The sequence below is a fragment of the Paroedura picta genome, chromosome 15 (genome assembly GCF_049243985.1).
Source record: "Paroedura picta isolate Pp20150507F chromosome 15, Ppicta_v3.0, whole genome shotgun sequence".
Taxonomy (NCBI): domain Eukaryota; kingdom Metazoa; phylum Chordata; class Lepidosauria; order Squamata; family Gekkonidae; genus Paroedura; species Paroedura picta.
The window spans coordinates 4,563,844-4,589,051 of NC_135383.1; the positions used below are offsets into that span (position 1 = coordinate 4,563,844).

The 25,208-nt window shown below is 45.2% G+C and overlaps 1 protein-coding gene across 5 annotated transcripts in view; it reads right to left on the minus strand.

Moving 5' to 3' along the window:
* NADK (NAD kinase) overlaps positions 1-25,208 on the minus strand; it is a 37,419-nt gene continuing 12,211 nt past the window's right edge. For 4 of the 5 annotated variants that reach the window (XM_077312609.1, XM_077312608.1, XM_077312610.1 and 1 more), the window contains 10 exons: positions 21,031-21,114; positions 10,787-10,916; positions 10,338-10,446; positions 9,557-9,642; positions 8,356-8,458; positions 7,586-7,740; positions 6,557-6,656; positions 5,991-6,148; positions 4,939-5,021; positions 1-3,893 (listed from right to left, as the gene is read on the minus strand). In XM_077312609.1, coding sequence (XP_077168724.1) covers positions 3,743-3,893; positions 4,939-5,021; positions 5,991-6,148; positions 6,557-6,656; positions 7,586-7,740; positions 8,356-8,458; positions 9,557-9,642; positions 10,338-10,446; positions 10,787-10,916; positions 21,031-21,114 — 1,159 coding nt within the window. In that variant the 3' untranslated portion in view covers positions 1-3,742. Of the gene's footprint in view, positions 3,894-4,938; positions 5,022-5,990; positions 6,149-6,556; positions 6,657-7,585; positions 7,741-8,355; positions 8,459-9,556; positions 9,643-10,337; positions 10,447-10,786; positions 10,917-14,829; positions 15,554-21,030; positions 21,115-25,208 lie in introns of those variants that run through there. The other variant, XM_077312611.1, reaches the window with a different exon arrangement.

Consider the following 25,208-nt stretch of genomic DNA (forward strand, 5'->3'; position numbering starts at 1 on the left):
TTAGGGAAGGCAATATATAAAATCTTTATTTAGGAAAAAAACCCAGATTTTCTTTCACTTGTCCTGAAAAATTCTGTTAATTACAATTATTTTTTAAAAACGTGAATTCTTGTCATTCCCGAATCTTCTAAACCTTTATTTCACCTCGTTGCTCTTCTGCCTCATCTACTAACCCTTCTGTTCACATCAACATACTTCATACAGGCAATTAAAAAAAACAAACAAAACCAAACGTTTTTACCCTGTTCCTTTTCTTAATTATTGCATTTAAGAAAAATAAAGAAGTCCTTCTAATCACGCAAAGCTCCACTCCTACAAATCCAGGAAAGTAAGACTGCGCTTTCAAACTCGGCTGTCTAGGAAACCCGTGACTTAAAACGCACACACAGACACCAAAAATGACAGCACAATAATCAGACCATAAAATTCAAGTGAAAACAAGAGTTCTGAACAGCTAACTGAACATCCTCCCAGGGGGTGGAGGGTCACCACATTTGGCTTGTACAGGCTAATTACAATCAGAAAAAAGAAAAAGTGAGACAACTCAAAACCATCATTCTAGTTCACAAGACAATTTACAAGCCTTTTAGTGCAGTTGATGCTACCGTTTGCAGCAATAACATAAATCAAAACTGACAATGACAACACCGGGGGTGGGAAACAACCACAAGAAACTTCCATGAAACACTTTGAACAAGAGACAAGATGCTGAAATGACATTGCCCGTTCTCTCCTTCAGAGTGCTGGAAAACTAGAGTGAGCCTTTGGCTAGCCCTGAACACACGCATTGTCTTCTTCTCTCCCTTTCGTTTCCCCATTAAATCAACCTGCACCCTGGAATTCATGTCTTGTTGACAATATCCATTCCGTTGCAGAACCCCACAATATCCTACTCTTTGGATTGGAAGGGACACAGGCAGGCAGTGTTAGGGTGGGGAGCGTAACAAACAGAAATGTAAACTTTTGATGGCATGGTCTACACACACAGCAGGTGGGAAGAGTCCTGGGTTGGTAAGACAAGACCGTACCACTTCGGAGCGCAGGAAGGAAATATGTTTTCGAAAGGGGAGGGAATACTCCCCTTTGGACATGAATGACACAGACAGAGGGAGCATGGACTTGAGTGTCTTTCACCGATACGCCCAGCTCTGAATTGGGAGGGGCTGGTGTCAAGTGGTCTAGGAGTCCCCCAGCAGACCTTCCAAAATGTGCATGAAAATGTGTTCCCTGGAGGAATGAACAAGGCGTCAGCAAGCCTCACTGGTACCCCAAGAGGCTAAGAGGAACATGACAAGCAGCCCCCTCCACGTCCCTTTTCCCACCTTAAAATGGGAGATTTCCCCAGAGGCCTTGGCATCTCTGGACACCACCCCCTGCCAGCCTCCTATGGATAACTCAAATCTCTTTAGTGGCAGTGAGCCCTGCTCTGGCAGATGACCCATTATGGTAACCCTGCTCTCTAATTTACTTGCAGGAATTTCAGAAACAGGGGGTCCGTGCATGCACTTGTCTAGGAGTGCTCAATGGTATCATGCTTCCTGCAGCAGCCCAAAGCAGGCAAGTCCGTGTCACCATCTCAGCATTCTTCCAGCCCCTCCCCCTTTACATGTGGTGATCAATCATGGTAGTGGAGAACACACTTCTGGCATTCTTAACCATTTCGCTTGCCTTCCTCAAAGCCATGTACAGTTTCAAAAAATGTGCATGCACACGAAAGAAGTGTGAAAAACAAAGCACAATGACAACCTTAAAATTAAAAAAAAAAACACCAAAAGGTGTGCTGAAGGCACCAGAGCAAATATGCTTGGAATGTCTTCTGCTCTTCTTGGATGCTTGCGCACTGATGGGCCACCATTCTAGCAGAGCAGAGCGCACATCGGCGTCACTTTTTGTCGGAAAGAGCCATTTTTGTGGCGTCTCACCCCAAGTAAGCAATGTACAGGGTCACCACAGTTTAGAAGACAGCAGGAATCTAAGGAGGTCTGAACTTCTAACGGAGACCTGTAAACTGAGGCCCGTCTCCCGCTGGCTGGGGCGCTCAACATGCGCATGGGGTTGCTTCTCACGCTGCGTGTTAAAGACACAGACAACACACTCTCTACACACACACAAAAACAAAACACAGAAGCTGTAGAACTGCCATATACACGCAAAACTCCAAGATGAGACCTGCAGGCTTGCTTATGCAATACCTGAGATCACAGACCACGCCTCTCAAGGCTGGTTCTATGATAACCGTGAGGCTGATCCAGGGTAGAAAGGCAAACAGTCTCTACAAGGATATCCCCATTCCCATGAGGCAGGACTCAAACCTGAAGGCCAGACAGGGAGCTCCCATGTTTAGACTGGAACTTCTGATGTACCAGATCTATTTTCTGTTTTTCTTGTCCCTGGTGGCACTTCTAAAACTGCTTCCAAAATTTGGAGGACAGCTCTTCAGAGAAGCCAACTTTGCAAACAAAAACTGCTGCAAATCTGCAGTATGTGAGTGTGGAATTCTTTTTTTTTTTTTTAAGGAAGAAATCCTAGCATTTCTCAGGCACCTTCTTCCACCCTGCACATTGCAATCATTCTATTTCAGTTTCATGCATTTTACACAATTCATCAGGAACATTTTCCACCTTGTAAGTTCTGTGAAAACAAGAGGGGACTAGTGCAAGAGGGCATAAACGCTCTTGTGCATATCTCCTCTGGATTTTCATAAGAGACATTTCCCCTGCTCAATTTTTGAGTTACTGCCCGCATTTCCAGACTCCCTAAAGCAGGGGTAGTCAAACTGCGGCCCTCCAGATGTCCATGGACTACAATTCCCAGGAGCCTCTGCCAGCGAATGCTGGCAGGGGCTCATGGGAATTGTAGTCCATGGGCATCTGGAGGGCCGCAGTTTGACTACCCCTGCCCTAAAGGATCCTTGTGTCTTTCAAATGAAATGGGAGATGCTCCTGATAATTCACAGTCATTTTTGGTGTCATGACATGCAGAGCAGAACCTGCAAGGTTCGCCTCAATATTTCTCTCCATGAAGCCAAAAAGGTTCATGGAAATGCTTGTTTCAGTAGAACAAAAGTAGAAAAATTGGAAGTAGAACAAAATTGGTATGAACCACAGGCCGCAACAACAACAGGGAGGAACTCACAGTGACCACAATTCAAACAGACAAAAAAAACACCCTGTTTAAGCAACAGTCAAAAGACATTTCGTAAATTAAAAAGAAAAATCAAAGTAAAATGGACAACATATCGTTTTGCAATAACTATGCTCTTGAAAGTGCACAGATTAACAAGTTGGACAAACCAAAGGAAATATTTTCTTTTTAGTGCCGTTTCATTCTGATCATACATTTTCCTGGCCTGCGAAACTATGACCGGTGGGGAAATTTGTGGATTTGCAAATAGCAATCCCAAAGAACTGTTATTTTTAACGAGGTTTCCTCCAAGGTCCTTGCTTAGAAAACAAGGTATTCAAAACGCACATCGTACATTTACAAACAAAGATCTCTACCTGCCTGGCTGGAAGTGCCTCACTCCGCCTTCTAATCTTGCCGCCCACCCAGCAGACAGGAAACATGATATATCTGGTCATCAGCAGAACAGACTGATATGAGGTACATCGCTGTCTTATAAAATATAATATATATTATATTGGTCTACTCCCAAGTAGCTACGGGCTTCAAAATACACTTTGTACAGTAAGGAGGACAGCCGCTTGATGGCTTCCCTGTGAGTTTCCGCTAGTGCTGAGGCTTAAAACTCTTCTTCTTCATCGACGGCAAAGTTGTTTTGCTTCTTGCGGACGTTCCAGTGCAAACATTCGGCTAGGCTTTCGAACCAGTCACTCACGGGGTCTTGGAAACAGATTGAAGGGAGGGGGTAGCAAGAGGTAGTGATACTGATGCTGCAAGAAAAAGGAGGTGATCCGTTAGCCAGGCCATAGCCGAGGAGAAAAGCTGACGCTAGGCTACGGGTCCCTGGCCTTTACGAGCCTGTGGACTTCTTTGCAATTGTGAGAGAATGTGGTGAGCCCAAAATGGATACCTCCCTCCTCACACCTCCTAGGACAGCCTTTTTCAACCTTTTGACCATGGAGGAGCCCCTGAGATAATTTTTCAGGCTTCAAGGAGCCCTGAAGTGATGTCAGTTGGCCACACCTCCCCAAAGTGACATGTCATCAGAAGCGACATCACTCTCCACATTTAACAGGCAGGATTGAGGAGAGTTGAGGAGGGGACAGGTTTAAGGTGGGAGCAGGTGTGCAGGTGCCGCCCTCTCCCAGGTGCAGAACCCACGGGAGAACTCACTCAGGCTCAGGAGGGGGAGCTGTGGAGATGGTCGGTTCCCTAGCTAGTGGCTGAGTCCATTAAGGCAAGAGGGGAAAGGCTGTGGACCCCCGGGTTGGAAATCCCTGTCCTGGGAAGAAGGAAGAGCAGAGAGCAAAGTATTCTCCTATTCATTCCCTCTCAACTCCCCTAACCTGCTATGCCCTGTTCCTGATTTCTTTTCTTGGCTGTGTTAAATCTGTGTACTCTGAGGCTCGAAAAAAGCCATTTTTGCAGTAACCATCGAGTGAAAGTCTTTCTATCCTTGGCATGAGACGTGAAACTCAGGGAGGAGCACAGCTGACCTGTTCCTTTGTCGGTCGCTGTTTCAAAGGGGAAATCAAGTACCAACGCAAGCCCCATCAACACAAAGGCCTTGCCTGCTTCCCTGAAACATACGGCAAGTGCCAGGTGGAGAAATGGTATTCGGAAGAGACACCGGCGACACATCAAAGAGATCCATTTGTCTCTGGAGCCACTCTGTTCCACTTTGACAAAGTGGAACAGAACACTGGCGTAGCAAGACAGAACATTAGGCACAGGCTGTAGCGGATATTTACTGCAGGAAGCATAAGTGCCTCACCAAAAAAACCCGGGTGTATTCCAGAAGCGGCATGGCCTTACCTGTCACCATGGCAGATTTCCTGTCTCTTCCTCCCGTCGAATGACACCCATGCGGTATTCCTGGCGTCAGGGGATAGCATGATCTAAGGCAAGATAAAAACACATGACAGGGTCTCAAAACCTTTGGCCTGCAAAAGGCAGATCAGAAATATTCGAGGAATTTCCATTGTGACAGAAATTGTTACTGGTGTGGAGGAATGCAGCCACACACATATGCATTGGAACCAGAAGTACACAAATAATTTCTTCATGTCCCAAAATGCCTTCTTCTTAAACCAAGACAAGAAAGAGGGCAAAATAAAATGTGGTCTTGCTAGTGTAGACAGTTCTGAATCAAAATGATTTAAGTCAGTAACTTCATTTGCACAAGGGGTCTTCTGGCAGCTTTAAAAGAAGCCTAAAAGATCCAAATGAAATTTTAAACATTTTGAATTTTTAAATTAATCTTTTTGCCAGAAACATTTTTGCTTTGCTGTGTGTTGTCCTCTCTCCCTGTGCTTAAAGAGTCCGATGATACAGTACAAACAAAGGTTTTTATTTATATTTATTAATTAAACTTGTATGCTGCCGCTCCTAGGCTGGCTAGTTCGCGGCGGCTCACATCAGCAATAAAATACAGTAAAACAATAAAACATAACCCCCTCCCCCCAATCCCTTGGCCTGGCAAAATTAAAAACAACAGCACACAAGGTAGGAGGTCTCTGAATTATGAGTCAACAACTGGAAGCTTTTGGGGTGCAGGCCTGGTCTCTGGGTTGGGGGCGCTTGCTCTGAAGCAGCTGCCTGGCATCTTAGCTGCCATCCTAGAGGGCAAATGCAGCCTACGGCAAAGGCTGGCCAGCTCAGGGAGTTCTCCGATCAGATATCCATGGCTGGGCCTTGAATTGCTCCTTTTCGGGCCGAGCTGCTAATCGCTCCAATGGAACACGATCTTTCTGTGAGATTTAAGCGTGTTTGGGCACAATATGTAGGATGCCTGTTTTAATTACCCAACGCCCGGCTTAGATTTGTTAGGCTTTTTGTTCTGAGGGAAGAAAGGTAAAAGAACAGACCTTCAGTTCAACTCCAGCTGGAACCACGATGGGCCGGAAGGAGAGCGAATGCGGGCAGATGGGGGTGATCATGATTGCTGGAACGTTCGGGTGGATCATCGAGGCTCCTGCTGCGGCTGCATATGCTGTACTCCCCGTTGGGGTGGAGACGATGACCCCTGAGGCCGAGGAACGGACAAAGAAAGAGCCGTTAGCATCTCCGGTCTCTCCAATTCTTCAGGATCAGGGCAGATAAAGTTGTCCCCTTTCCTATAGACTGGGTGATGTCCCCAAGCCAACACACCCCACCAAGTGCATCATAGGCTTATTTCTGATATGAATACATGGAGCTGCCCTTCTGTTCTATCAGACCCTTGATCTATCAAGGCCTCTGTGGTTTACTCAGACTGGCAGCAGCTCACCAGGGTCTCTGGCAGAGGTCTTTCACTTCAACCCTTGAAGACAAGCTGTACTATTAGCGCCCCCCACCCCCAAATAACTGCTCTGTCGAAGCCAGCCTCTGACAAACGTTCCTTTCCAAACGCTGACGGCAGCTGTGTTTCTTCAGCGAGCAGAAGAAGACTCACCGTCTCCTTGCACTGTGGTGATGAGATGCCCGTCTAGAAAGACATCCACGTTGGAAAGATAGGACGAAGGGCCCCGATCTATTACGACTTCATTCAGGACCTGCCAACAGCAAACACGTTCCGGTTGATCATTTGCAACAGGAGTGACGTATTTTTACACGGTTGTCTCAAAAGAGCTTTTGTGCACTTGACTTCATTTGGACCCTGTTTTCAGTTGGGGTTTTTAAAGTGCTTTTTAACCGTCAGTGCTCAAGGTGGCTTGCAAAAAAACTGACAAGCCTTGTAAACGAATGCTACATTTTCATTTTTTTACACATACTCCACCGATTTCTTAAATGTAAATAAACGAATAAGAAAAGGACACAACAGGAAGAGATATTAACAGTAGGAAACCATTCCTAAAGAATAATAAAAAAAACCCAAGAGAATATAATCTGATAATCTGAGTGGGTCCCTGGGAGGGCGGTATATAAATTAGGTAAATAAATGAAATTTTATTCCTTTATTTGGATTTTATCCCACTCTTTGTCCAAAGGGGTGCTGTGTCTTCCATTTTAGCCTCACAACAACCCAGTGGGGTAGGCTTGCTGAAGACAGAGGCACAGTCCAAAGGTCAACCAATAAGTATAGCAGCTGAGCAGAGTATTTGGGGGCCAGGGAGGGGTGAGGACTGCAGTGTTAGATTGCTGTGTTCACATCCCCACTCATTCTTTAGCCTCACTGAACAACCTTAGGCTAGCTCCTCTCTCTCTCTCTCTCTCCCAGCCTAAGCTGATTCCCAAGGTCATTGTGAGGATAAATCACAGATTATTTTGAATTCTTGAGAGGAAGATACCAGTTTATGCAGACCCAACAGATTAAGCCTAGATCTCGCCACCCGAGTCCAGCATTCCAACCATACCACTTCTCGGTTTTGAAATGCAGAACTTTCTGTTCCCTTCCCCCAAACCCATTCGTATTTGCTTTCGGTTTAATTATTTAAAGCGGAAGCAACCCCCTAGCTGGATCCTTCTTTTCCAAGCCACCGACCTGATACTGCATGATTTGCTTGAACATTTCCTTCTCTAGGCTCGGAGATATTACTCCGTTTTCTTCAATCCCGTTCTGGATCATCGTTTTCTTCTCTCGGTGCTCCTTGACAACCTTCACTTTCAGCCTGCTTCGGAGAACGAGTGCCGCGTTGCCTAGAAAAGGGGACAGGACATGCTGAAATGGCATATTTCTTTTTAAGTAAAAGCAACTTGAGATTTGCCTACTCTCACTTGGGTAGCCCAAGATAACCCAATATGGCAAGGAGGGTCCACTGCATTTAGTTTTTGAAGCTCAGGATACGCAGTATCGGCAGTAGAAATCAGCAGCTTTTGTTGCTTTAAATCAAGAGCCAGCATTAAGTTAAGTCAGCCTTTTTTTACTGTTGAGAAACCCCTGAAACATTCCTCAGGCTTCGAGAAACTCCAGAAGTGGTGGGATCATGCAGAATTTGGTTGGGAAGCATGGCTGTGTACTCGCCCACTCAGGGCCCCTCCCTTTCCCTCTCCCTCCAGGCTCATCACTGGCCATTTTGGGAAGGGGCGGGTGGGTCGACATGACCATGTATGGTCATGCCACTAGATAGTTCAGTTTATTAATACAATTGTAAGCCGTGACTTCTTCGGGTAATACAATCATCTAATAAGCACTTAACAAATTTTTAAAATATATTAAAGATTAATTAACTTCGCCCCGTTCAGGAAACCCTCCCAGGGCCGTCAAGAAATCCTGGTTGAGAAAGCCTCTGCCCAAATGGCCAAAGCACTTACCTTCTATGACCTGAGTGACTTGAGACTGAAAGTTCTCAAAATTGAACGGGGTGAGAAATCCAAGCGACCCCAGGTGGAAAGCCATAACTGGCGGCACGCTGCCCTGTCCACAAGAAGATGACAACGGTGGTCAGAAATGGTGGAAATGCCACACAAGCTGTGAGCAGGCAAAAGCCCTCTCATGGTTGCCAGGCACTGATGAACCAGGTAGCTGGACTCCATGTACAACGGAGCAGAGTTCGACTCCAGTGGCACCTTTAAGAGCAACGGAGTTTTATTCCAGGGATAACGTTCTGTGTGCATGCACACGTCTTCAGATATAGGAAGCTTATACCTGGAATTAAACTTAGTTGGTCTTAAAAGATGCCAATGGACTCAAACTTTTTTCTGCTGCTTCAGACCAAAACGGCTACACGCCTGAATCTATCCCCATGCACAATGCCATTTCATAGAATTGTTCCCTCGGTCAGAGAGGAAGTAGGTGGCTACTGGGAGCAAGGTGTCCCTTCATGAGAGAGAGAGCTCCCAATGAGAGAGAGCTCTTGACCCCAAGTTGGACAGAGGGTGGGGATTTGAACTCTTGCTTCAATGTCTTTTAATGTTTAATGTTTAACATTTTTAAGGATTTTTTAATGGATTTGTACTTGCTTTTATTGGTTTATTGTGAACCGCCATGAGTTTGAATAGAGAGTGGCGGTATACAAATTTGAAAATAAATAAATAAAGTAAATATGGTGGCAACTCAATTGTGTAACCCCCAGCATATGCACCAGGCAGACCTACACTGTTACTTCTTAGGTGTTAAAAAGCTTTTCAGGGGGCTATGATTTAATTTCATTGGATTTCTATTAGTTGCCTGAATGTTTTTTAGTGTCCTACTTTATTGAGACGAATTGTTGTATCTGTTGAAAGCTTCCTTGGAGGCTGAACCTTGGCAGAAAGAGCTACTGTACTGGAGGGTATCTGAGGACAGCGGACAGTGAGCCATTGTCTTTATTCTGGTCTGTGGTTTGGACACTACCAATGCTGTGCTAACTGTCTCATTTTACTGTGTTGTTGCAAGTTTCAGACTGTTTTTTGTAGCGGCCTTAAGCACAGACCCTTTCAGAAGAGATTGCGGGGTGTGTCTGCAAATAGATAAGAATGAAGGATCAGATGGGACTGGGCCAAGGAGAGGAAAAGGTGACTTGTCTCAACTCACTGGGAAGAGTGAAGAAGCATAGAGTAAGGTCCCGTCGCCTCCCAGGCAAATGATGAAATCTATCTGATTGGAGATATCATCATAATCTAGAAGAAGAAAGTTTAAAAGAAATTACGTTCCATTCACCAATGAGAGTACAGTAATGTAAATGGTGGTAGTGTGGAAACCGCTTTACAGACACCAGGGAGCTTTTAGCCTAACCATACCTTTCAGTTGACTCAGCGGAATCCCTCCCAGTTACGGAATAAAAGGATCCATCTAGTCCAGTATCCTGTTTCCCTCAGTGGAGGTACCAGATGTTCCCAGAAACACAAGGAGAAGCACCCAGAAACTAAAAGCATCTCCTTACTATGGCCTCCCTCCTGGCATAGGGGTTTGGAAGCCTTCTGCCTCCTAACATGGAGGTTCCATTTCATCCTTCCGGCTGATAGCCATGGATGGACCTCTCCTCTATGAATTGACCAATCCTTCTAAGAAGCCATCTCTAAGGGCCAAGCGACATATAACGTCTACAACATGACAGCCCCTCGCCACCGAGTTCCTGCAGCCAGTTCCTAGATATCACAAACAAAGGAAGCAGGTGCTGCCTCTACACATGTGGGGCACAGCCAGGGCTGGTTTATCCATATAGCACGTGCTATGGGCCCCACACTTCCAGGGGCCCTGCATGGTACTTTCCCCCCATGCATCAGGGCCGAAGTCTATCTCCTCCCCCCTTTTCCCTCTTTAAGGACACCTGGAGTGACACCTCTTTCCACTGTGCCAAAAAAGCGATCGCTACCTTCGCTGAAAGTGCAAAACTTTTTCTTCACTGGTCCAAAACTGTCGTCATTGGCGATGGCCGGGTCATCCAGCACCTTCTTCTCTACGTAAACAATCATGTTGTTCACCTGAGCAGGAGAAGCAGAGGGAGAAAATATCTCTAAGGAGAAATAGCAGAGCCGATTAAAAATTGGGGGTGGGGAGGGGATGTCTGACTGACAGGAATGCCTCTTCCCCCATCCCCCTGCCTTGAGCAGGGGGTTGGGCGAGATGGCCTCTATGCTTTCTTCCAACTTTTATGATTCTATGTACGCTGCCCTGATCGCCATCAAAGAAAAATGGGATAAAAACAGGACAGAGTTTTCTAGACCCGTAAACACCAGATTACTATCATTATTTCAAATGAAAGCTAAGAGTCTCGGGGATACCCGGAGTTTTAGCTTGCCGCAGCAAAGGAGTTCAACCCACCTCTGAGAGGTATGTGCAGAGATCTTTGAAGGGCTGCAGGAGGCTGGCATCGCGGATTTTTTTGATAACAAGGACACTCTTGGGAGGTTTGTTCCATGTCAACCGTTGGCTTGCTGGGTCTTGTATGTGCCTGTAAATATCAATAAAGAAAGAATGACCTGAGACATTGAGAGAAAAGAGGAGCAGGTGGGGGATGCATGTGTATGTTGCTTCATTTATCCTTGCCTTTGCTTCTGCACAGACACCTGGCAGGGGGAGGGGGGGAATGCATCAGTGAAAACATTCAGCAGAATACACACTGCTTCTCCTGAACTACACTGATTCAGGATGCAGGCAGCAGCCGTTGTTGCACAGAGGTTAAGAGGAAGAGCTGTGACCAGAAAAGGGCCTTTCCGTTCTTATCTTCTCCACTGCCAAAAACTCAGCACTGCTTCCCCATACCCATTATGATTTTAATGATACCTGCTGTAAATGCGCATAAATTCGAAGTATTACTACTATCATGTCACGTGTTTAATGTTGTGTCTTTTTAAAAAGTACCCCTCCTCGTAGAATTCACCTGCTAGGGGCAAACAGTGACTCTATCTCCCCCCCCCTTTCCAAGGCAGGCTGGTTTTCTATATATAAGAAGTTTGCTCCATGAAGAAATTCATAGAGACAATCCACCTGAAGCAGTATATTCCAGTAAAAATCCGACTCTCTGACACTGCTCAAAAGCCAGAAACATCCAAGAAATGTGTGTTAAGATGAGTTACTGTACACAAGAAACTTTCAACTATGATGTAATAAGTCTAACAATTTTTCCTTGTTGTAGTGTGGGAAGTTCCCAGGCCTTGTTCTATATTTCCTCTTCTGGTAACGTTGTCAACCCAACTGTTTGGAAACCACCAAGTTAAATGTATTATTAGATTGCTCATGTGAAGGCTGGGATGCAAAGCTTGCTGGGTTTAGCACTGTTTTGGCGACCGGTATCCTCAACCGCACTCTGTGCTCTCAAAGTCAGCAACACAGTGTCAAGGTCTAGGCTGTGTCTTGAAGACTCTTTGGACCATGTGTTGCAAGGGTGGAAAAATCAGTAGCAGCAGGAAATCCTTCAGCTGGGGAAACCTTACATTTTTAAAAATCTCATCATGGCAATTTCTGAGAAGCTCCAAGGACAAAAGTAGACGGGATGCTAGCAGAAATTATTATTATGTTTTTTTTTTTTTGGGGGGGGGGGGAGATTTGCAGTGCAGAGCACCCCAGCACAGAGGAGGGAGCAGAACCTTTTCCCTCTGTAATCTGGGAGCCAGCATGGAGAATAAGCTATACATAGCAATATAGACCACAGTCCCAAAAGTTTTAAGCCTATTCCTCTGCCCCACCTCCTCCCACAGTTCTATGCAGATTCTGCTGTTGTCACATTTCCTTCTATCTGTCTGGTGCTTTTTAAGTTCCAGTCTCCCATCGAGAGGTTCAGGGAGGTATCCATGGCTCTTCACTATTTTACCCTCGCAAATTCCTTGTGAGGCAAAATTAGGCTCAGAACGCGTTACTGGCTCAAGGCTGCTTCATGGCAGTGCAGGGGTTTGAACTTGTGTCTCTTAAACTTTAGCCTCAAGGCCAGCCTTGCACCTCTCACTGGCTCAGCTGGAACATTTTTGGATGGAAGAGTGCCTAAAAGTGCCGAATGAGGATCCCCACTTCAGTTAACGGGGGACAACAGGCCTGTTCTTTGCTCCCATTCAGCCCTGCCTAACAAGGCTGTTGTGGGGGGGGGGGAATCCAATGGAGCAGAGAAAGAAAAAGGAGAGAAGTCCTAGTACTTTTGCAAAAAAAGGCAGGGTAAAATCATGACAGGCTGAAGTAGTTCTGCAGGTACGCACAGAAGAATTTAGCTGTTCACCATAATGGCATATGGGTGTGCTGTCAGTACACTCCTCCTGTCCCGCTATACCAGATTGGGTGGTTAAAGTAATATGCCTGGCCAGATACACAGGCGGAGGATGAAGGATCACCCGCCCTGGGTGAATGTGGACCCATATTGCTTGCCTGCTAGACCGGAATGCTCACACTCTTCCTCAAAGAGAACTTAAAAATTCAGGCAACCAAAGAAGAGAAAAAGAGACTTTTTATACCCTGCTTTTTACTACCTCACAGAGTCCCAAAACAACTGCCTTCTCAACCCATTTCCTTCTCTAGAATGAACGGTGTGATGGGTAGCTAGCCTGGCTTTCCTCAGCTACAGACCTATATACCACCTAGTTGAAACCCTATAAGAGAAATCAGGACCATTATCCCCATATTACAGATTTTGGCTTTTTTTTTGTTGCATTTGCCATCTCATTCAGAGACTTAGCCACAAGACCTTTCATAATGGAATGACCTGAAAGCTCTCAGACTTTCGCTGGTGGTTCCCTGGCCGTACTGAAGATATTGCGATTCTAAGTAAGCAGTTGCCTAGTAGCCTTGTGGGGCTTCTGCTCCTAACCCCTGTAAAGCACACTCAATTTGCAAGAACGTTTAAGGACAAGGTTTCTTTCCCAGTTTCTCTGGCCGTTATTTTCTTTTTCCTTTGCAGATTACACAATTTTTGGTTCTGTTTAGCTGAATACAATTAGCTCATGCAATGAAGCGTTCCCTGAGGAACTGGAAAAGGGTACAACTTAAACTTCACACCACCCAACTGCCAGAGCTCTGGAAGATCCCACTGTTAACCTCAGTCCCAGGAAAGTAGGAGGAAAAATTCTAGGCTCACAGGAGAGGATGTGGGTAACATCAAAAACTTTGCAAGACACCTTTCCTAGGGTTTGGTTTTCAAAAACAGTGTTCAGGTCTGTCTGGAAACACTAGTCTTTGCCCTGGAAGCGTGTTCCGCTCATTAAACAGTAATAGGTGGTGACTTCTTGAAATCAGTGCTTAAGGAAATGCATCAGGCACCTGCTGAGGAGGATTCTTGGATCTCATATTTCTTGCAACGCTTCCAAGTTTCATGTTTTGACCCTGGCAAGAGATCTAAGGATAAGTCATTGCAGAAATGAAGTTCTGCTAAACAGGTTGAGTCTGAAGGAGTGAACCGATCTCTCGATGCCTTCCAATTTGAATCTTTCAAGGTGGAACTTAGGCGTATTGTCTTTCAACGTGCATTCAAGTGGGTAGCCGCACTGGCCTGAAGCAGCAGGGCAAATTTTGAGTCCAGCGGCACCTTCAACAAAGTTTCATTCAAGGTCTGGGATGGGTTGCATGCTCACAAAAGCTCATACCTTGAATAAAAATTTGTCTGACTTAAATGTGCCGCTGGACTCAAAATTTGTTCTACTTTCAACGTACAACAGTCATGTAAATTAGGACATTACCACCACCAGACACACGTTTTGCCATTTTTATGCAGGCTGTTGTGAGCTCCTCTGCAAGAGCGCAGGAAACAAAACATTTACACCCACACAAAACAAAACTTCATGTCTTGTCCTGAAATCAGAGCACAGAGATAGAGGGCTTGATTTTTCTCTTTAACACTTGCCTACAAATGAAGCCTTCCTGTCTTCTCATTCTTCTCATTCTCTTCTCTACATACATGTTAATTTATATCCTGCTGAATACAGAACGCTTGATAGTTCTGCCCTTAGAATAGACAGTAGGGGAATGCACATTGATTAGGCTTCAGCTTCTGCCAAAAATGCCAACACTTTAAAAACCAAACCTGAAACTAGTTCCAAAATTCAGATGTGAAAGGAGGGAGAAAGTAAAGACATTCCTTTGGAGATTAATTTTTTCAGTGGGGGCAGGGGAGATGAAACTAGCCGAGAGAAAAGGAGATTCAAACTTCAGGGTCTAACATGCCCAGCACAGCAGCTGCAGCAGGTTTAGAAATAGAAATAACCATTTCCTCACATCTGGAACCAGGAAAAAAAGGCTGAGGGTTCAAAAAACAGCAGCCGGAGCTCGTCAAATTTAAGCACTAAAGGAATCTAACAATAGATGTTTCGCTAAGAAACTCCAAACACATCATAGGTTTTCTTTCAAAAGTTTCATCATGAGAATATTTCTTCTTTCACATTACTCACCACTTCCAGGTTGCACTACTGAAGGAGCGATCGCTCCTAATATGCTGGAAAATCTTCATGGTTCTCTTCTTTGCAAGTCAGACAAACAAACAGTGAATGGCAGGAAAAGGCCTTGGTGGGGATAAAAAAAATCAGGTTTCAAGCCAACTGCTACCTTCGACAAAACATTCTGGCCCCGAATTAGATAATCACTGTTTCAAACAGCCTTGATTAAGAAGGGGGTGGGAGAGTCTGTGCCATCACTCTGGAAAAATCCACTTAAAAAAAAAAAAAAGGCCCAAAGAACACGAGGTCAAAAGTTTTTAATGAAACGATCCAGAAACTCGTAGGAAAAAGCGTGTGCACAGCATAATCGCTAAATATTCCTTTTGTTCTCTGGGGTCAGTTTTGCATAGCAGCAGCTTACCAAAGCTTTCAAATCAACACCAGGCTTCTCGGTTTACTCTTGCTGTTCCAGGATTAACTTTGGACTTCCTTAAAAAAAAATTATACTTATTAATTTTTTTTTAAAAATGCTCTTAAAGAGACAGGCATTTCAATAGTTTTCCAAGAAGTTGCAGCCCTCCGGTGAAGTTTAAACGCTCAGCCTCCTTCGCCTCTCGTGACAGAACAGCTTCCCCATCGTCCTGACGGCTGTTCTGGATGCCGGGGCCGTTGGTTGGCTGTCTATCCCTGCAGTTACCAAGCTACAAGTGTCTCCTCAAAGGCCTCCGGGTCGGACTAATCTCAGCATGCTGTCATTATATTGTACAACCCAAAGGGGAGGAGCAGCCGCTCAGCTGGAGGAGGCCGGTGATGAAACTGCATGAGGCAAGTCCAAAGTTGAACACGAGCTGCAATCATTCCTTAACCCCTAGGCTTCCAAGCTGTGGGACATCCAGGCTGAAAGGCAGAAAAGCCTCTGGACTGGAAGGGTACCGGGAAGGTACCCTCATACTCGGCTTGTAGGCTTGTCCCAAGGCACCTGGCTGGCTGCTGAGGGGAACAGGATGAGGGAAAAAAAACAGATGTCTAACCCCATCCAGAAGTGCTCTTCTTTTGCAGGGTAGGCAGAATGAGTGTTTGCAAGGTCCCAGATCATGGCAAGCAGGTCTTAAAGGGAATGGGAGGCAGCTCAGTTCCTACCCTTTGCCTGCAGCAAGTTGGGAGGCCCTGGCAACTTACACACAGAGCTCAGCTGTCCAGAATCCAGACAACTCGATGGACTGCTTGTAATTATTGCCAGAAAGAGAGAGCTTCACTCTTAATTTCTCTCAGACTTGAATTGCCAGGACTGGAGGTGGGTGTGTGTGTGTGTGTGTGTGTGTGAGAGAGAGAGAGACACACACACACACACACAGAAGGAAGGATGTGTGTCCAGGCCCTCGCTAAAAACAAACAAAAAAATCAATATCCCCTCACAGTAATCCACAGATCTTCTTTGCTCATGGAGGCAAGCATGTTGCTGCACTCTATGATGTCTGCATGACCAATCACAGGGCTGGCACATGCCTATTGGAGTGCGCATGGGGGGAGGAGCAGAAGGTAAACAAAGTTTGGAAATGGAGGTGGTCCAATTTCAGGAAGTTTGAGATGCGGTGCTGTAGCCACATTGCAAAGATCCGGCAGAAGGAGGCTTGGAAAGGGGGCAGTGCCCCAGTCGTTTTTCTGAAACCCACAGCTTTTATGTCTGAAAAAGTTGACGTGCACCCAAGAAGGGGATGGGCAGCGGCAGAATCCATTTCCAGAGAAAGCTCAAAAGCAAGGCTCACTTCATTCAGTAAGTGCGTCATTTATCAAACATTAACACAAAATCTCAGCATGCTACATCTTCCTGGAGGTTAAATTTGCTTTCTAATCCACGACATTGAACGCATAAAGTTGCCTTCTGCTGAATCAGACCTCTGGACCACCAAAGTCTGTACCAGTTGATCAGACTGGGAGCAGCTCTCAGGCAGAGTCTTCCACAGCACCTATTGCTAGAGATGCTGGGGGTTGAACCTGGAACCGTCTGAGCTGTTCATGAGTTATCGCCACTTCATATCTCAGGGAACGGATGGTTTCCCGATCATCTTTCTCTTTCGTAAGGCATGCTCTTGATGTAGATTGGTTTCATGCAGCAGCTCCAGCAGCTGCCAATCTGCAAGCGACCGATCTGATCAGGTCCCAAGAAGTCTGCCATCTGCAGCGATCATGCTCATTGTGAGAGTTGGGTTTGATTCCCCGCTTTGCCCTATGAAGCCTGCGGGGTGGCCTTGCCCAATGGCTGCTCTCTAAGAACTCTCTCAGCTCCGCCTACTTCACAAGGTGCCTGTTGCGGGAGTGGGAAGGCGATTGTAAGCTGTTTTGAGATGCTTTATGGTAATGAAAAAGTAGAGTATAAAAATCAACTCTTCTGCTGCTGCTGCATAGAAAGAGCATTATTTAAAAGAGAGAGAGAGAGTGCACACAACTGGCATACCACATCAAAGCTGACCTATTAGTATAAAAGCTCAGAACAAAGAAGGCAGACACGCTGTATGCCTTAAGGCCTCCACAAACCTAGACCAACAAAAAAGGCCAGACTTACTATCTGTTCCAACAATTTAGCCGTACCATTCCAACCAATTACTTTTTGGTAGAAAACTCCCTTCGTAGCAACGCACAGCCCAGCTTGATGACAGCCTGGATCGAAAATGTTAAAAGCATGACCACTGAGCTTATCATGCTGGGAACCCTTCTGGGGAATGGTGGGATAGAAGTCTGAGAATAAATTAAATAAATAAAAAGGAACAAGAACTGCCCCTGCTACTGCAACCCAGCCTGCCCTCCTCAGCCTCTACGGAGCAGTAGACTTAAAGCATCAGTTCCTCCTTTTGGCCAGCAACTATTGATTTTCCTGGACTAGGCCAGAGCAAATGGGGAAATGATGCCAGCCGATTCTAACAATGGAGCAGAAGGGATTGTTTGGTATGGGCTTCTTTGTCACTCTTAGAAGAGTTGTTTTTATACCCCACTTTTCACTACCAAAAGGAGTCTCAAAGCGGCTTACAATCACCTACCCTTCCTGTCCCAACAGGCACCACGTGAGGTAGGTACAGCTGAGAGAGTTCTGACAGAACTGTTCTGTGAGAACTGCTCTAACAGGACTGTGAATAGCCCAAGGTCACCCAGCTGGTTGCATGTGGAGGAGCAGGGAATCAAACCCACCTCTCCAAATTAGAGGCCGCCGCTCTTAAGCTCTACACCTAGCTGGCTCTTGGTGTAGAATGTGGTCAAGGCAGCATAAACTGCTTCTACACTGGCTGACTAAGGGTAAGTGAAAAAGCTCCCTTCACCCCCCACAAGGCTGAACAACAAGAGAACTTCCATCGAGACGTACATTTCAATATTGGTTCAAGACCAGTACTACCTTAAGAGGCCAACAAGATCTTTGGGTATAAGCTTTTGAGAATCAAACTTCCCTTCATCGGAAAATCTTTTTGGACTTTAATCTTGCTTTTCCACTGTGGACCAATGCTGCTACCCAACGGTACACAAAATCGAGTGTAAGATGCCCCAATGCTCTTCTGTTCTATAACAGCTTGGTTATCAGACAGCCTGGACTGAAGACCGCCAACCAGAGGGTACCTGTCTTGGGACCGTAAACTACAGCGTACCTGTCTTGGACGGAAAGAGAAGGCCACACCTGGAGTAACATGCCGACAGCACCTTCCAAATCAACTCAGCTTCCTCTGATTGGAAGAAGTATAAATAGCCAGCAAGCATCTTGTCATATGGCCACACCCTGTTATCTTTTAAGAGATTACCTCCTTTCATTGGATGAATGAATAATGATAACCAAAGGCAGCTGTGCGTGACCATCCAATTATGGCAATGCAGTGCACTGGAGCTCCAGACCCACATTGCTAGCCGAGCGTCTTCTGATCGAAGGCCACACCCTTCTACCTTTGAAGAGTTAGGCATGCGCCAATGGTTCAGAGCCCCACAGTGCCCCAAAGCATGCAACTAGATTCTCCATTTAAGGCAAGCTGCTTTGCTGCAACAAAGCAGGGGCGCATATATAACTCGCCCACGGTTTAGAAAGCAATAAGGAAACTGCAAACCAAACAAGACACTGTATATTCTGAGCAATAAGGGGATTTTAAGACAGGAAAACTGAAGCCATTAAGACACTATTCAAACAAACATCGATCTTCCCCATTTCAGAACACTGCCATAGATGGACACTCACAATACTTTGGGTATTGTGGGGCTCTGAAACAACGGGAAGGCAGCCATCTCTTAAAAGGAAGAATGCTGTACCCTTGTGAACGGACTATAGCTATATTTAAACACTGGTGAGCCAATAAAAGTTCTGCTGTGCTTTGTTCTTTGAGTAGTCCAGAGAATCAACCCAAAGGTGGCCTTCACCTGCTGTTCAAGGAAGAAACCATCTGCCCTTAAATGGGTGTCTCTGGGCATTTAAAAATGGCCTTTTGTTTTATACTTCATCCTCCACTGGCTTGACAGTAAGAGAAGCTGCAAAGATACAGTCACAGAATGTGACCCAAAAGACATAAAGTCTTTGGATGTATGGATGGATTAATTATTTCTGCAAACAATTACTCCCTGATGGGAATGGGTGCAAGTGGAAAGGAAAAGAAGGAGATGAACTGAAATGAGCCACAAGGGCAGAATCCTCCAAGAGGTCTTCTGGGTTAGCCATGCCGATGATGTAAACTAGGGGTGGGCAAACTGTGGTCCTCCAGATGTTCATGGACTACAATTCCCATGAGCCCCTGGCAGGGGCTCATGGGAATTGTAGTCCATGAACATCTGGAGGACCACAGGTTGACTACCCCTGCTCTAGGGGAACTAAGTGTTATTCCTAGTGCTGGCCGGGGCTCATGGGAACTGTAGTCCATGGACATCTGGAGGGTTTGCCCACCCCTGATATAAACAAACACCAAAACACAATAGTGATCTGGTACAGCTATGTTTCATTTCAACATGGATTATTTCAGAGGATTTCCTGGTGCTAATTTCCGGGGATGGGATGTCATATGGGTTTGTGAGCACTGGGCATCAAAGATCTCTGGAGGAAAAGGAAGTGGGATTTTGCTGAAGAACAAGACAACTATTTGGCTTTTTTGCCACATTACACAGCCTCTGGCTACGGGTGGAAGCCCAAGCTGATCTTCAACCTAGGGATGATTTCTAATTTTGTATCCCTCTTGCTGTGTTTTAAAGTCCCGTCTTGTGCAACCCAGACCTGAGATTATTTCCACACCACCTTCTGTTTCCTCACACCGAATGTTTCCATACAAAATGTACACGATTTTAACATTACTTGTGTGCGACAATGAATCATCGTAATACACTTCACATATAAAGTGCTGCTACCAAACTCACAATTCCATTAAAAAATAGTGTAGAAAAACCACCCAACATACAAGCAAAACCACCAAACCAATGGTGAAAAAACTGATGGACAAAAGCCGAAACAAATATAAAGGGAAACAAAACAGGCAATATTTGCTCTTCTCTACTTCCAAGACATTCTGTGGGATGAGTCCTTCAGAGCTGAAATGGCACAGAGCAGAATGGATTGCAATTGTCTATGAACAGAAAGATACAGGCGATGGCTCCCGTGACTTCTTAATGACAAAGCTATTCAAACAGAAAAGACTTTATGAAACCTTTCCTTTAAATACGATGAAATGCTTTCTCAGGGGGAGGGGAAATATCCTACGATAACACACCCTCCTTGTGAAGGTAATAAGTATGGGCGCAGGGGACCATAACCTATGGCTCTAGAGCCAACAGTGGCTCAGTACAGAACCTCCTCACAGAAACCCAGAACATAGCCTGTGAGGAAAAATTCTGGAAGACGAAACCGGGCGCATTGCTATTACCCCTTTTAAAATTCTCTCGTGAAATCAGCTTTAGGTTTGACAGCAAGCGTGATGTTAACAGTGGCCAGTAGCCCCTCTCCTTCACACTCATAGGCGGAAGCAAACAACAGAAAATTATGTATGTGCAGAATAAGAGCCAGACTTTTTATCCAATAAGTCACTGTAACAGCATTTCCCCCCCTTCTAAAATCCATAGAATTCAGTTCAGCCAAGAGAAAGCTGGTGAACACATCCAGATCTGTAACTGCATTGGCTGCAGCATGGGAATAGATGGGAGTGAGCAATTACATTCAATCAGTCAACATTTAATTGTCCAGATGAATGGGATCAGATCAGGCGCACTCACATGATCGTTTTGGGGTTCTGCAGCATGCAGGCTTTTGGTCCGAACGTGGTTACTGGGCATGGTCCATGCAAGGAGCGTGTCCTCCTGAAAGAGAGGGAAAAAAGGCAATAGTATCAATTATTTGTTATCTCAGCAGTTTGCTTCTTAGAAACCCGCTGAAAAGGAACTGGTAAATTCGCTGCTTAGGCCGTACAAATGAACCAGTTTCTTGTTAAACCCTCACTGTAACAAGCCACACACCCCCTTCAGCACTCTAGTGCTTTGCTGCCAAAATCATGCCCTTATTTCACAGTTCTGACTGTGTGATCCCCTTCCTTATCTCGGCTTCTACATACTCCTGGATCCAGCAAAACCCTGTCCTTATGCTTGAAAGTCCTGTGACCTTCACATCTTCAGGTCTACTAATTATCCAAAGGTCTCATGGCCCTTCACATTACTCCACCCATTCTCCTTTGTTGCCCCCTCAAGCCTGGAACTATTTGGATGTATCATGGGGGGGGGGGAACACTCTTGCTGCCATTTCAAAGATCCCCTACTCTTCCTGGTGATTGTCGAACTAGATACACCAATTCAATTATTTTGCATAGCACTGATGCTATAACGTCATAACATTGAAGAAAAAGAAGAAAAAAAGAAAACACACTGGTGGTGCCACCCCTCACTTCCTTTACACCTCCCCACACAAAAAAACAATTTCCCCATAAAGTATCTAGCCCAATGCTTCAGTTCTCCTTCCTACTGAAATAAAGAACATGCCCAGGCTAGACTACTCTTATCAGATCCTGCCGGCTAAGCAGGGTCAGCCCCGGTTGGCACTTGGGATGGGAGATCTCCAAGGAAGTTCAGTTGCTATGCAGAGGCAGGCAAACCACTTCTGAACCTCTCTGCCTTGACAACCCTATGGGGTTGCTGTAATTGGACTATGATTTGACACAGGCACTTTACACAGGTTTCACCTAGGCACTTCTTTTTCGGTGCTTTCTCAAATGCCCACTAATGGGGCTAAAGAAGCCAATAGCAAGAACAGAATTATTAATGAAGAAGATCACAATAAGCCACAACCACAATTATCTGCAAGATCTAACTACTGCCTCAGAAAAACCGAGAGCTGTGTCACCCTGACACACAAGCCGTAATTTTAATGACTAATAGACACATAGGTAATTCCCATGCATGCAGTTCTCTAGAATATTCTGAGGTCAGCTGAGATACTAATTATGTCATTAGAGCTTCATAGGAATGTCAGACAACTCAGATGTATTAACACGACAGACACACACACATACACACATACATAATGCACCAAGCGATAATCACAAGCTCAGTTCTGCAACCTGCCAACCATTGGAGAATTAAGGATACACTCATCACAGCATGCTCCACCAATCACCAAAGCTTTACCCTCCTCTCTCTGGAAACCTTATTAGGCAAGCCCACTCTGCTTTCCAAGACTGTCAAGCAAGCACTGCTGGTCTTCCCACCCATCTATCATATTTCTATCCCATCCGGCTAGAGAATGTGGTTCCCCTCAACCGGTTTTATGAGGACTAGAACCTTTTTTGAAATGGAACTTTTTAAAAGCTCACTTTTGCATTCTATGAGTGTTTAATATTAAGCTACTAAATAGGAAGCTGCCTCATGCTGTTACTTCATGTAGACCAGTGTTGCCTTACTCTAATCAGCAGTAACTGAATCTGGGACCTACTTAACCACAATCCCCTCCTTATGGATTTGTACAGCTGTTTATACAAAGTCCGACTACTGGCCCACTTAGCATATGTCTGGCAGTAGCTCTCAAGATTCTTATAGAGTTTCCCAACATTTGCAACTTGGGATCCTTTGGAATGCCAGAAAATACACCTGAGACTCCTGCAGTCTCACAAAATCTGAGCATACTCTCTTCAGCATGATGTTAGAAGGCAACTGTTTGTGTTGTTCAGGCCACAAGCAGCTCTTTTCCAAAGCAGGAGAACAGAAGCAATGCAGAAAATGTACCGCAATGGACAAGGTGTTGCACCTATCCTGCAGTTAATACTAGAAAGATACTGTCTCAGGATAGAAGTAGGCAGTAGAGGAATAGCATAGCTACCATCAACATGTCTCTCATCCTCCCCTCTCCCTGCAAAAAGGACGGTCAAACAAAACATGTGACCTGACTTTACTGCACACTGGAATTTTTCTGCCTCAGCATGCTCTCCACAATGTGATGGAATAATGCCATATGGTTTCATCTGACGAAAGAAAGAGAGAAAGCACTACACCATCAATATCTGTGGCATTTTACAGAGTACAAGAAGGCAGGCTTCGGCCCTGAGCAGCTTACAGCTGAAAATCTGAGCCAAAGAAGTCAGCCCAAATGGATGGAGATGAGGAAAAGTATGCATTCATGGGTCTTCTGCTTTCGTCAACAGGCACATGACCCACCAGCCGTGACGTCATTTCGTACTCCTGAGCCGTAAAGAATTTTTTATTGATCATGGTGATGAGACTCATTCCAAGCCACCAAGGTATAGACTCACTTTAACATGCACTTTGTCAAATGTTTAGCAATCAAGCAAGCATGGCAGGTTTAAATACTCATGAGGTAACCCTCCTGGCTGCTTCAGAAGCTTTGTTTTAAGGAGAGCTGTATAGTCTCAGAAAAGTAAAATACACCAGGGATACAGGAAGTAACACATTTGACTAAGTTAGCTTGCATGTGAAGTGGACACAAGTTACTAGTCCACAAACATTTTTTTTAATGTGTAAAGTGGCCTAATACTGAATCAGATCCTTGGTTCTTCAAGGTCATTATTGTTTACTCAGACTGGTAGTGGCTCTCCAGCCATTCAGAAACCCCATCACCTATTGACTGATTTTTTTTTAAGTGGAGATGTCAGGGATTGAACCTGGGGGTTTCTGAATGCCAAGCAGATGTTCTACCATTGAGCCACAGTCTCTCTCTTGGTATCCCACATCAACATACAGACATACATCTTAAGACTGATTGAGAGGATGTGAGCAGCCTCATAGAAGAAACCAAGTATATTCCTTTTTATGCCCAGACTGGTGGCCTGAAAGCAATTAAGACAGAGCATAGGTCAACCTGGAATGAGGGCATGAACAGACCGAGAGCATGTGCTCTAACTCCAGACAGATCACAGTAACTGGTAGTCTGTGCAATTAAAAAGCTACCAGCGGGCTGTCTTGGATCTTTTCCCGAGGTCTGCTGTCCGACGTCTGGCAGCTCATTTATCCTAATCCAATTCTTCCCCTGCCCTGAGCACTGATATTTTCCTCATGGCCAAAACAACAGAGAATTTGGTGACCTGGAATATTTAAAGGAAGAAGGCAAACAATGCTTTCTTATCATTGGGAGGGGGAGGGCTGTATTTGGAAGCACAGGGAAGCCTGCTTTGTGACTGGTTGGGACTCCAGACAAAAAGTTCAAATGGCAAACTCTCTAGACAGTCCATTTCAGCGACCCGAGAGCTTTTAACCCTAGCATTTTGAACCAAACTCAGAAAGAAGCCAGTCAAAATATTTTGATGCTTACCCAGTACAGCTCATGGCTGTCAATTCCAATTGACAAACTGGCTACTGTATTGTGGCGAATAAAGTTTCATAATGGTTCTCAAAGGGAATACTGCTACACAGTGGCATAGTAGTGGTTAAGAGTCTTAGACTGTGATCTGGAAGATCTAGTTTTAAACCCATCCTTAATTACAAAGAAAACAGCGCCTTCTAAGTCTAACCTCCCTTACAGGTTTGTCTGGAGAATAAAACAAGGAAGGAAGAACCATGTGCCGCCTCCGAGATCACAAGAGAAAGGGCCGGGGGCGGGAATTGACTGGATGATGAGATGACTGCAGGAAGAGGCCTGCTGGAACTGACCACAGTTTATCTAGTCTAACATTATGGTTTCTGCAGTGGCCAACCAGATTACTCTGGAAGGCCTATAAGGAGGGAACAGAGGCACAGAACCCTGCCTCTAGAGGCATTCTCACTGCCTCTAAAATACAGCGGTTCCACTGGGCCAATATGGCTAATCGTCTCTGATGAATTTATCCTCCGTGACCGTGTGGCTGTAACCGGAGAAGGCAAAAGAGCAGCCAAGTCATTATGAAGGATGAGTAGTGGCAATGAGCACAAGGCGATACATCACGCCTAAAAAAGTGCACTCATATCATGCCTCTAGA